The sequence below is a fragment of the Podarcis liolepis genome (genome assembly GCF_965112155.1).
Source record: "Podarcis liolepis genome assembly, chromosome: 1".
Taxonomy (NCBI): Eukaryota; Metazoa; Chordata; class Lepidosauria; order Squamata; family Lacertidae; genus Podarcis; species Podarcis liolepis.
In genome coordinates this window covers 134692246-134703749 of record NC_139554.1, presented here as the reverse complement: position 1 = coordinate 134703749, position 11504 = coordinate 134692246, and the positions used below count along the sequence as shown (strand labels likewise).

The 11504-nt window shown below is 44.3% G+C and overlaps 1 protein-coding gene across 2 annotated transcripts; it reads right to left on the bottom strand.

The window, feature by feature from the left end:
* Window positions 1–422: 422 nt before the first annotated feature.
* On the bottom strand, window positions 423–10924 carry POFUT2 (protein O-fucosyltransferase 2). 2 transcript variants are annotated; one of them, XM_083474221.1, is made up of 9 exons: window positions 10575–10924; window positions 8193–8443; window positions 7127–7271; window positions 5606–5713; window positions 4763–4832; window positions 3627–3752; window positions 2725–2905; window positions 1832–1955; window positions 423–919 (listed from the first exon to the last, which is right to left on the bottom strand). In XM_083474221.1, the coding sequence occupies exons 1-9, from the start codon at window positions 10724–10726 to the stop codon at window positions 766–768; spliced, it is 1311 nt and encodes a 436-aa protein (XP_083330347.1). In that variant the 5' UTR covers window positions 10727–10924; the 3' UTR covers window positions 423–765. The 2 variants fall into 2 exon arrangements, with proteins under 2 accessions (XP_083330347.1, XP_083330348.1); XM_083474222.1 differs by having other exon boundaries at window positions 4763–4829.
* Between the last annotated feature and the right edge of the window lie 580 nt (window positions 10925–11504).

Genomic DNA, 11504 nt, shown 5'->3' with positions numbered 1-11504 from the left:
GGATTTAGTGGGCTGTGTGCATGAGTTAACAGGAGAAAAGCTTAAACCAAGTCAAATACGGTAAATGTGGTCTATTTTTGATTAACCATTTGTGTATCAGGTGTTCTGACAGTGCAATGCCCCACACTTTTGAGAAGGAGGCTAGTTGGATTTCCAGTGGGAAGCCACTCACAGTTCTAGCTGCGGCAAGAAGCATAAACACCAGAGATTTACACATTAGTATTGGGTCTGGAAGTGTGATAAACCTAATTCCATTTGCAGACGCAATATTAAACAGAGTTGACGGTGGATTATCCACATAACTTTCTTGATTTACCTATGGTAGATCAGTTACCAGACTAACCACACAACTATGTATTTTCTTGCCAGTCCACAGCGTGAAAACTTCTTACAGAGTGGCAAGAGGCACACGACTCTCAAAATAAAAACAAAGAAACCTTTATTTCTTGTAAACATAGAAAGCCAAACAGAAAATATCTCTTCTGCGTTGAAGATAATACAAACTGATGTTCTGTATCCAGAATAATATTTTAACATCAGAAAATATCATATGATCAATTTTTAAAAGGGAGACATTTTGGTATCTTGTCAGAAGAGGTGTCATTGATAATACTGAGTGAGCTGAATGCACCTGACTTCCACCATTCATATGTGCTTAGCACCAGAAATTAAAAACCAACATTCAAAATAAATTTATTTCTACAAAAATGATTGTTTAATTGCATTGATAAGCCTAAAGACTACAGTTGCACGGACCAGTATATTTTAATATACAATTTTCCAGTGAGTTGGCTGTTCACAGGTACTCTCTTCATCGCCACAAAATCTGTTGTAAGTTGTTTTGGGATCAAAACCCAGAATCTCTCTTTCCTCATGGATGCGGAAGGAAAATGTTGAGACTGAGGTACCTATAAAATATCTGTGAAGGAGTACAGAAAAAAGTAAGAGAAGCTTCTAATGCACATTCATGATATGGAAATCAGATTGTTAGGATGTATTCTGATACCAGCTATTGATGTGTCCAAAGGGGACTGTGAGAAGAGTACAAGGTTCATGCAAAGAAACCTCCACTTGACACCAATTGTCAAACTCTCCTCTCTGAAACAGCCATGTTAACTGATTCACAAAGTTAGGGGAAAGTTGGGTTGCTTAAACAGTTGCACTGTAAACCATTTAAGATGCTATGCCTGCTGAGTCAAACACAGACATACGCAGAAATTAGCAGGTAAACCCTGAGCACCTGCAGGGCAAAGAATCTCAGGCAGCAATGCTGAGAATGTTACACAAATATCGTTACCTGGAAAAGACAGTCCTGGCCTAGTGGCTCCACTCAGCAGAAGGCACTTCTGATAAAGCAAATTTTAAAGATGGGTGCCAATCTGATTTTTTCCCTATTATTTATTTTTGCATATTATGGCATGAGTGAAGTTGGCCTAACTTGATAAAAAACATAACTCTCAATCAGTGGCATGCGGTCAGTGGACCGGGGGGGGGGGGCGGCGGGGACAACCAGGCTCGTCTCCTAAATGTTCCCCTGCTGCCTCCTTCCCAAAGCCTAGGAACAGTGGTGTAGCGTGGGGGGTGCAGGGGGGGGCGGGCGCAACATCTGGGGGTTAGGGTTAAGGGGCGCCAATTACTTGCCTTGCCCCGGGTGCTGACAACCCACACTACGCCACTGCCTAGGAAGCTTCTGCCCAGCGTAGGGAGGCACAATGCTCGCTCCTTGCAAAGCTGGCCATAAGCCTCTCTTCATTAGGGCAAGCACATTCACATGCATGAAGACTGCTCCAACAGAAATGTAAAACAAAAACTACACACAAACCATAGTCACCTGGCATGTGCACATATCCACTGATCAATAATTGCTATTCCTCCATCTTTGTAGAGTTCCAGCTCCTCCCAGTTAGGTTCAAATCTCACCATCTCTGGAAGAAGTCTCTTCAACTCTTCAGTCTCTGGAAAGGGACACGACGTCAGTGGCCTTCAACTGGTCCCCACTCTAAAGGGGGTCACACTAGAAGCAAAACTACCATTTTCTTCCTGCTTATTTAAGTGTTGATGTTTTTAATAAAGAGAAATGGGCACACACAGTAAAAAAAGGGAGTCTAAAGGTGTCCGGAGCTGAAGATCTACTGTGGTAGATCACGGTCCCGTAAAAACATTTAATTCAGGAGAAAGCCATCAGCTCACGAAGCCCTTTCTAGTGGCCTACAAAAGCCTCCCACATATTGTCCAAGGTAAAGGTAAAGGGACCCCTGACCATTAGGTCCAGTTGTGGCCAGCTCTGGGGTTGTGGTGCTCATCTTGTTTTATTAGCCGAGGGAGCCAGCGTACAGCTTCCGGGTCATGTGGCCAGCATGACTAAGCAGTTTCTGGCGAACCAGAGCAGCGCACAGAAACGCCGCTTAGCTTCCCGCAGGAGTGGTACCTATTTATCTACTTGCACTTGGACGTGCTTTTGAACTGCTAGGTTGGCAGGAACAGGGACTGAGCCACAGGAGCGCACCCCGTCGCGGGGATTCGAACCGCCGACCTTCTGATCGGCAAGCCTAAGAGGCTCAGTGGTTTAACCCACAGCACCACCTGTGTCCCTATTGTCCAAGGTACCGGAGAACAAATAAATATGCACAGCAGCTGCAGCGCCTGCATCTAAGTGCGTAGATTCAGTTTAGAACAAAAGATTAAAGTATTGGGCTTTGTTTTGTTTCTTTAAAAACTACATACCCTTTGCAATGGCATCAGTGGCTATAAAGACTCTCTGAAGTTTGTGCAACTTCAAGAGGCTTCGGATGGTCTCCACCGCTCCCTGGATGCTAGGCACGTCATTTCTGTGACCCCAGATGAAGTCTTTGCGCCTGAGGTGGGCTCCCAGATAGGGCCCCCCTATGGCCGTACCCAGCTTTACCTAGCACAGAAGAACCAGTACATGCTGAAACTGAAATAAAATGGCATTGATTCAGTGGGAAAACATCCTGCAGATAAGCACATGATCCCTAGCATTGTTAAAGGAAGAAGTCTTAAGATGCTAACTGGTCAATGCTTAGCAGAACTTTGCAAAGCTCCAAGTCCAGCCTACCAACCATCTATTTTCAGAGTAATAGGCTTTTTGGTGACACTTTCTGAAAGAAAAAGGTGATCCCATCAGCTCTTTTGATTCTGATTACCGTATTTTTAACACCTGCAAGCCACTTGGGGGCTTTTGTCTGGAAAGCAGCAGAAAATGCTTCACCGGGTGACTGGTTGTCTCGCTCCTCTTGAGAAATTCCCAGCAGCTGACCCACTGCCTTATCCTCCTTCCTTTGGATTTTTAACTGTTTACCAGACTGGAGAGTTGATTTTTTTAATTTTTATTTTAAATCTGAACAGGGAGTGGGCTCTTTCCACATGAAGGGAAGCAGCAGCTCCTTACAAGTAAGGCAGAGTAAGTGGCTCAGTCGAGGCCCCATTCACTGATGAGAACCAGCATTCCCAGAAAAGCCAATATTCCCTTTCTATAGCACATCTCATCACACTTGAAAACACATGGGCTCCATTCCTTTATATAAGCCTCATATAGACACTCCCAACAGAAATGCAGTTAAAACAGAAAATAGCTAAGTTTAAATATTCAGGCAAACCTATTTTACCTTCATCTTTGTCCAGTCTTCAGAATACTGTGTCCTGTCCTTCTCATCAGTAGAATTTAAGAACTTGGTCCTAAACATGTCCCCCACCACACGAAGATGCTTAGCAAAAACCATACTTCGACGAGTCTGCCACAAAAAATAATAAAATAAAATGATAAAGGACTAAAGTTCTTCCAAGATCTGAAACAAAAATTCTTTAAAGGCACAGTCCCAATGTTATTTAGCGCCACACAGATTAAACCAGATGTATCCACCAACACCAAGTTAACTAATGGAGAAGCAAAATTCAATGGATGGATTTTATACGCATATTACGGAACCACCCTATAATCCAGTTTTTATGTAATACAGTTTGAAATTTAATTACTGAAAGGATGGGATAGTCACTCTACCAAAACCCTAAAATATTAATCCTGCAGTATTTGAAATACTTCATTCTAGGTGAAGATTTAGAAGCTGTGCTAAATTTGCTCTCTTTGCTTCAGAATGACTTGCCAAAATCAATTTAAATAAATTAGGATTAGTTGTTCTGGATATGCATATGACCTCAAAACAAGAACTGGCAAGACTACTTCATATATCAGGATATAAAAAACAAAATACCTAAGGATCTCCCTGACGGAAAAAATCCAGGTAAACTGTACAAGTATAAAGAACTAAGACAATGGATTAGCAGTACCAAGTGTGAGAACAGTTTATGGATTAGCTTGGATTATTAAAGGATGGTTTTGGTCAGGTAAGGATAATCTATGATTTGATACAGACTACTGTGGCCTGTTTATTTCATTAGAAGCCATACTGCGGTTGGATAACAGGAAGGTCATGTACTGCAAGATAACTTTAAAAATGTGTAATGTGATTACAGGAGAAAACAGCATAGGTTTTCCTTCAACGGAATTTTGGTGCATTACCATACCTTTAATTCAAATAATATTCTGGGATCATTTATAAAATAATTGCAGTAAATGTTTACGTTTAAGGATTTGGTAGTAAGTGGAAGTGCCTAGAAAAGTGCCAGGTATATATATCCTCTTTTCTTAATGGTACCTATGCCATACAAAATGCCTTGAGACGATGTTTGCCAAGGGGCAAAAAATAAGTGGATCCTATGGGAAAGACGGCTAGAAAATACTTACATTCCAATAATCTTTGCCACCATAGTGGTCATGAAGAAGATTTTCAGCTCGATCTAGCATCACTGACCTACTAAAAATGATAAAACCAATTGTACATTCCCTTGCAAAATAGCTTGCATCAATTTATAGTTTAAGGAAGCAGAGAAGTCCATGGATGCACAAAAATGAACACTGCAATTTCTTTTTCGGGGGGGTGGGTGAAAATTGAGAAACCTTTCTTAACCCAGAAAATCCTAAACTCAGCTCAACAATTGGCGTTCTGTGGAGGAAATGTTGATCACGTACTTTGAGGACACCTTGTTTCTGGCTTGTAATTAAAGACAGGTGGGCACCATATATGTGGGACAGATAATTTTCCAGTGCTTTGTTTTTCTATTTATTTTTTTCTGTTTCGTAAGTTAATTGGTAAGAATGCATGGATGTTAATTGTAAATACAGTATTAGACGAGCTCAGCAGTTAACATTTCATTTCTTTACCAAATGAAAGTTAAATAAAAGGCTACATTAATTTCTCAGTCTAGGATATTATATTTTTTCAAAAGCAAATTAACCTATACAAATTAGCCAAAGTTTGCATATGGTAATTTGGATTTTCCTCAGTGGAAAATTTCACAGTTCGAGATTTCTTGGGGAGGGGAATCATTTACAAACAGAGCGCTTTTATGGATTCCTCCTTCTCTGTCTTAGTGGTGTTGCAATAGGTTTCAATGTGAGATTACAAACAACACAAACCTTCATACTTGTTAAGAGTGAAAGGGGGGTGGGTGGGTTTAAAGCTTGCCTTTCTCTACGCAAAGCAAATATGGAAACATTTGAGATAGAAAATAATAGATTGTGTCTGACCGAGCAGAGATGTTCAAAAGGAGAGGAGCTATGACAGAGGCAGAGCCCTGGACAGATAAACAAGCCACATTCATGCCGCGTGTTTCTTCGTAGCCCCAGAACCATCCCCTATAAAACAAGATGAAAATCATTAATAGATTGGCATATACAATATGACAGAAATTAAAACAATCTTGCTGATTTGAACACAGTCAAAGAAATCTTTTTATTATTTTTATCCTCTTGCAAGTCTGAGCTCATTCCGAGTTTTAGCCTGCCTGTCACCCTGCAACTGTTAGCTACTCGTGTATACCCCTCCTTTGTGATTTCCCCTTTCTTCCACTTCTTATACACACCATTCTTAAATCTCAGCTCATCCGTAAGCTCCTTATGCAGCTGCGCCAATTTCTTTAGATGTCTCACACTTTTCTCTCTTGTTGAAACTGTCTGCATTTGGGCCTTCAATATTTCTCCTTTTAGAAACTCCTATTTATCTTGGATTCCCTTCTCTTTGAGTATTTCTGACCGTGGAATTCCACTCATTAGTTCCTTAAACTTTTTGAAATTAGCCTTCTTAAAGTTGAGAGTGCATGTCTGAATGTACTCAGCTTTCCCTTGCATCTGTATCATGAAACCCAGGACACGACCACTTCCTCACAAGTTTCTGAGTACTTCCACTTCGTATTAAAAGCTCCAATTTGTCTTGATTCCCATATTCTTTGCATTTGTGTAGACATCTGAAACCATGAGTTACTCCAACTGTGGTTTTGTTACTGGCTAACTGATCCTTAAACAATCCCCACCAAAGTGTAAGAAAAAATCAGTTGATGTGGCCAGAGTATTGATATAGGTAGCAATATGTAACAATTTATGTAACAATATAGGGACTCGGGTGGCGCTGTGGGTTAAACCACAAAGCCTAGGACTTGCTGATCAGAAGGTCGGCGGTTCGAATCCCCGTGACGGGATGAGCTCCCGTTGCTTGGTCCCTGCTCCTGCCAACCTAGCAGCTCGAAAGCACGTCAAAGTGCAAGTAGATAGATAGGTACCACTCCGGCGGGAAGGTAAACGGCGTTTCTGTGTGCTGCTCTGGTTCGCCAGAAGCGGCTTAGTCATGCTGGCCACATGACCCGGAAGTTGTACGCCGGCTCCCTCGGCCAATAAAGCGAGATGAGCGCCGCAACCCCAGAGTCAGCCACGACTGGACCTAATGGTCAGGGGTCCCTTTACCTATGTAACAATAGCAGCATTGGCTATGTTTTTGAACTATTTAAATTTCTGTGCTGCTAACCATTCTGTGTTTTATTGTAAACAGAATGGAAGATGCCCATCTTTAAAAATAAATACATATTTTTCATTTAGGAAGAGCATGCTGATGCAACAATAATAAAATACTCATTGAACAAAAGAAAAACTGTTTTAATGTTAAAAATTCCAATGAAAGTTTTTTTCAGGGGGGACATTTAGGGACTTGTGGAGAAAATATCTGCATTCTAGGTGCCCGGCTGTAATTATAATGCAACTACTATTATAGAAGATTACCTGTAGTATTTATGTTTGTCTGTCGAATACATTAGTTGGTCAATACATGGCCTTTCATCTATTTTCTCCTCCCAAGTCCCATCTTTCCATCCTTCAGCATAACTTTGCAAAACATACACCTGATCAATAAAGGGTCCACCTGACTCTGAATAATGAACAAAAATCAGCACATGAGTATAACATCTATATGTATTTCATTTTACACAGCAGATATCAAGTGGAGCAACTAGCATTATCTCTAGCTGCATACAGTTACTTCCAAAGTAATTATCTACAGAAACCAGAATGTCAGTTAATAGAAAGAGGGTTTGAGTTGGGAGCCCTGTGAATCTGGTCACTGCATCTTCAGAAAAAGACAAATAATCTGGAGAGGATTTGGAAGAGAGCTACAGGTTATCTCAAATGTTTCTATAAAAAGCACCTTCTGATTTTATTAAGTTGGCATGAACCTCAACCCTGTGCCAATTCAAGAAATGCACTGACACAATCCCCAAGAGGTGTCCATCCAGACTGTGTTTAAAAACCTCTAGTGAAAGAGACAACATTACTTCCAAGGGAGTCTGTTTCACTGCCCACAACTCATCCCATCACAAATCTGCTCCATCCTACCTACAAATCTGCTCCATCATCTGTATGATGCAGCCCTTCAAGCAAGACAGGAGACTGTGCATGGATGCAGCCGGAGCAGAAACCACCATTATGCCAACTGCAAAAATGGGTGCCACATTAACAAAAATCTGTATCTTCTGTTTCTCCAAGCAACTATGGTCATGCCCAAATAAGATATTATTGTTTCATTTAATATTTGCTAAATGGCATACGCATGCAATTGTGCAACAGCTAGCATGTACCTACTAATATATTTTAGCCTTCATAATAGTAGATATCCCTCTACCCCCTGAGAGATAGTGGTGGTGAGAAAGGTAACATATCCGCATTTGGAATTCTACTTTAGAAATGTTATCTATTTCAAACACCTCATTTAACAGAATGCAAGCAGAAAAGCCCACCACAAAACTACTTCAAGATTGCATAGAATACTGATTATTTAATAGTAATATTTTACCTGCAAGGAACTCTTCGTACTCAATAACTGGTATGTTTTTACTGAGGCTGGGAACATCAAAGAATTCAAACCAAGGAATTCGGATCTGATGAATGTCAGGACTCTGCCAGTGATAGAGACGGCCCCAGGGAGGCAGAACCAATACCCAGGCTTCATGTTTCAACAAAGTTTTTATAAGAGAAGCAACTCTTATATAGACATCTCTGCGGAGGTTGAAACCTTCCGGCGGGTTTACATCATACAAAAGGTACCTGGAGATAACAAAATAAAGTTACTTGAAAAAGCTAAAGAGAAGTCATGATTTGCAATCTCCAGTGACTTCCTAGTTCTGAATAAAGCAGATACACAGTCCGCTGTGCTTTTGGAGGATACAGAGTTTGGGGTACAATCTTCTCCCCTGGTGAAAAACAGTGGGGACTAAATAGAACAGTGGAGTCATAACCACCTCCGGAGCCCATCTGCTTCTGCCAGCCGGGATAGAAGTTGTGGGAGAGCAGGAAACAAGGAAATGCCCATTCAAATACAGTGGTGCCTCGCAAGACGAAAAGAATCCGTTCTGTGATTCTCTTCGTCTAGCGTTTTTTTTTGTCTTGCGAAGCAAGCCCATTGAAGGATTAGCAGATTAGCGCTATTAGCGGCTTTTAGAGGCTTTTAGCGGCTTATCTGCTGATCGTATCAGCTGATAAGCGGCTTAGCACTATTAGCGGCTTTTAGCTGCTTTTAGCGGCTTATCTGCTGATCGTATCAGCTGATAAGCGGCTTAGCGGCTTAGAAAAAGGGGGGGAGGAAAAAAAACCAGCACAAACTCACAAGACATTGTCGTCTTGCAAAGCAAGCCCATAGGAGATTCGTTTTGCGAAGCACCTCCAAAACGGAAAACTCTTTCGTCTAGCGAGTTTTCCGTCTTGCGAGGCACCACTGTAAGTATTAGGCAACCTGGACAGTTTTTAAAGTGTTTAGCTTTGTTTTACTAAATACTAGTAAAATAAACAAGATAAATTAGATCACACTCTGAATTTAAACTGAATTTTCTGATGCAAATCCTTCTAATTCAGCCCCCCCCCCAAAAAAAACCTCCATCACTGCCAGTAGTTGGACTGGCTTAGGGAGCAGCAGCAACTTGGCTAACTCATGTCCAACCCCCACCCACTTTCTTCATAGGTTTATGCCGGCCAAGTTGGGTGGGTAGAACAGGGACCTCCATGGTGGCAGAGTCTCTTCACTAAGCCAGGATGAACAAGGCACCTGCCTCATCCAAGAGTTTGGATTGCTCTGTTCACCATCTGGGAAGGGAATCTTAGAACAGAAGGAAGACAACCATTCTAAGGGGGAACTTTCCATCCATTTGCTCTCTTCATCTACCCAGACTACCCAAGCTGGTGTCTATTTAGTCAACACCAATTGCATGACCTACACTGTATTTCCTCTTCTCAATGGCAGAGCACACACTTTGCATGCAGAAATCACAACCCCTGGCATCTCCTGGAAGGGATGGGGAGTCCTGGACAGCTGCTGCCAATCAGTGCCAATAAAGCAGACCTAAGGTGGACCAGAGGTCTGATTTACTTTATGGCAGCTTCCTATGTCCTGCTGTTCATATAGAGTTGTACCTCTGCTTACTTATCCCTCCGGTTATGTAAATTTTGGGATACATAAGCGGCAAACTGGGAGTATATTTCCGGGTTTTTGCCATGTGCGCAGAAGTGGTCTCTCTAGTTGTGAAAACCTCGGGATCAGCAGACCGGACCTCCGGAATGGATCCCGTCCGCAACTGGAAGGACCACTGTATTCTCATAAGTTTTATAAATAGTAACTGCTGCTTCTAATACTAATTTAATTCCGTTTCCAAAGGTAGGGCAGCTACTGCTTTTTTGTGCCAATCAGAGGACTTTTGCAGTGGGCCCAAATTAGCTGAGTGTTTGCAGAATCTCCTGAATTGTAAGACCCTTTCCCATCTCCTTTAGGATCATTGCATTGAGTTGGCCCTTCCTAGCTCAACGCCAGGCTTTCCAACCCAATTCCTACGCTTCAACTTCCCTGCTCAGGATGGGACCCTTGAAACTCTGTTCAACCGCGGGATAACTCGCTGTTCAGATATCCTCTGCTGCCTCTGAATACATGAATTTTTTAAATAAAGAATAAAAATCTGTTAGATCGGTTTGAGGGTAGATTCCCACGGGAGTCGCTTCGTGTCCGCCTGAGGTACCAGAAGAGACGCCGCGTTGACGGCGGGAGCCCGGCGGGGCCGAGGCGGAGAGGCGCCTGCCAGGGGTCCCGAAAGGTCCCCTCGCCGGACTCTGGCTGGCGGGGCCGGGGGGAGAGATGACCAGCAGCGCCCCTCCGGCCCTGGCGAGGCCTTCCCGCCCTCTCGCCCTTCCTCACCGTCTCCGGGGCGCGGCGGCGGCGGCGGGCAAGGAGGCTGCGCCGTGTCCCGCGCGGAAGGCGGCCTGGTGGGGCGGCTGGGCGGCGGCGGCGAGCGCGATCAGGACGAGGAGCTGCGGCGGCGGGAGGCCGGGGAGTCGCGGGGCCGCCATGCGCGCCGGGCGGGGCCTTTCGCCGAGCCGGGGATCCTCCCGGGAAGGAGGCGGCCCCGGAGCTCAGCCGCTCCCGCCTTCGCTCTCCCCCCGCGGGCGATGCCGGCCAACGCGGACCGCCGCCCGTCGCTCCCTCCCAGAGACCCGCCTGCCGGAGGGCGGGCAGGCCGGCGTGGGCCGTCGCCTGGGGGGCGTCGCCAGGAGAAAGCGGCTCCCCGAGGCTGGCGGGGCCGCCCTCGCCCTTCCCTCTGGCCGCTTAGCCCTCCGCCTGGCCGACCTGGCAGGGCGGTTGTTGGGGGTTCAAGCAGGGGGGAGACCCTGGAGGCCAAGGGGACAGAGAGGCAGCCCACCGACCCGTCTCCCCCAGCGTCTCCCGGTTCTTCCTCCCGGCCAGCTCATCTCCTGCTGCACGCAGTATTTACCTGAGGCGACTCCTGTCTTATGCGTCTCCTTGCTGGCTGCAATCATCTCTTGGATTTTTTCCCTCAAGGTACCCTAAGTATTAATGCAGACGGTACCAGTGCAAATGAACAGAAAACTGCTGATGCTCTCTTATGTGACCATGTGCAAGGCCCTGACCCAATGACTGTTGCACCCACCCAACTTCCATCTGGTTTCTTGGGATCCCCAAAGGAAGTTAGAAGTTCAGCGGAATTCGACAGTGGGATTTGCTGCCAAGGAGTGTGGTGGAGTCTCCTTTTTTGGAGGTCTTTAAGCAGAGGCTTGACAACCATATGTCAGGAGTGCTCTGATGGTGTTTCCTGCTTGGCAGGGGGTT

Excerpts from the sequence above, each read along its gene's own strand:
- POFUT2 (XM_083474221.1), bottom strand. The coding sequence starts at position 10,726 with ATGGCGGCCCCGCGACTCCCCGGCCTCCCGCCGCCGCAGCTCCTCGTC. Across the intron at positions 8,444-10,574 it reads GCCGCCGCGCCCCGGAGACG|GTACCTTTTGTATGATGTAA; the intron begins GTGAGGAAGGGC and ends TGTTATCTCCAG. Across the intron at positions 920-1,831 it reads TGGATATGTGCACATGCCAG|ATATTTTATAGGTACCTCAG; the intron begins GTGACTATGGTT and ends ACTCCTTCACAG.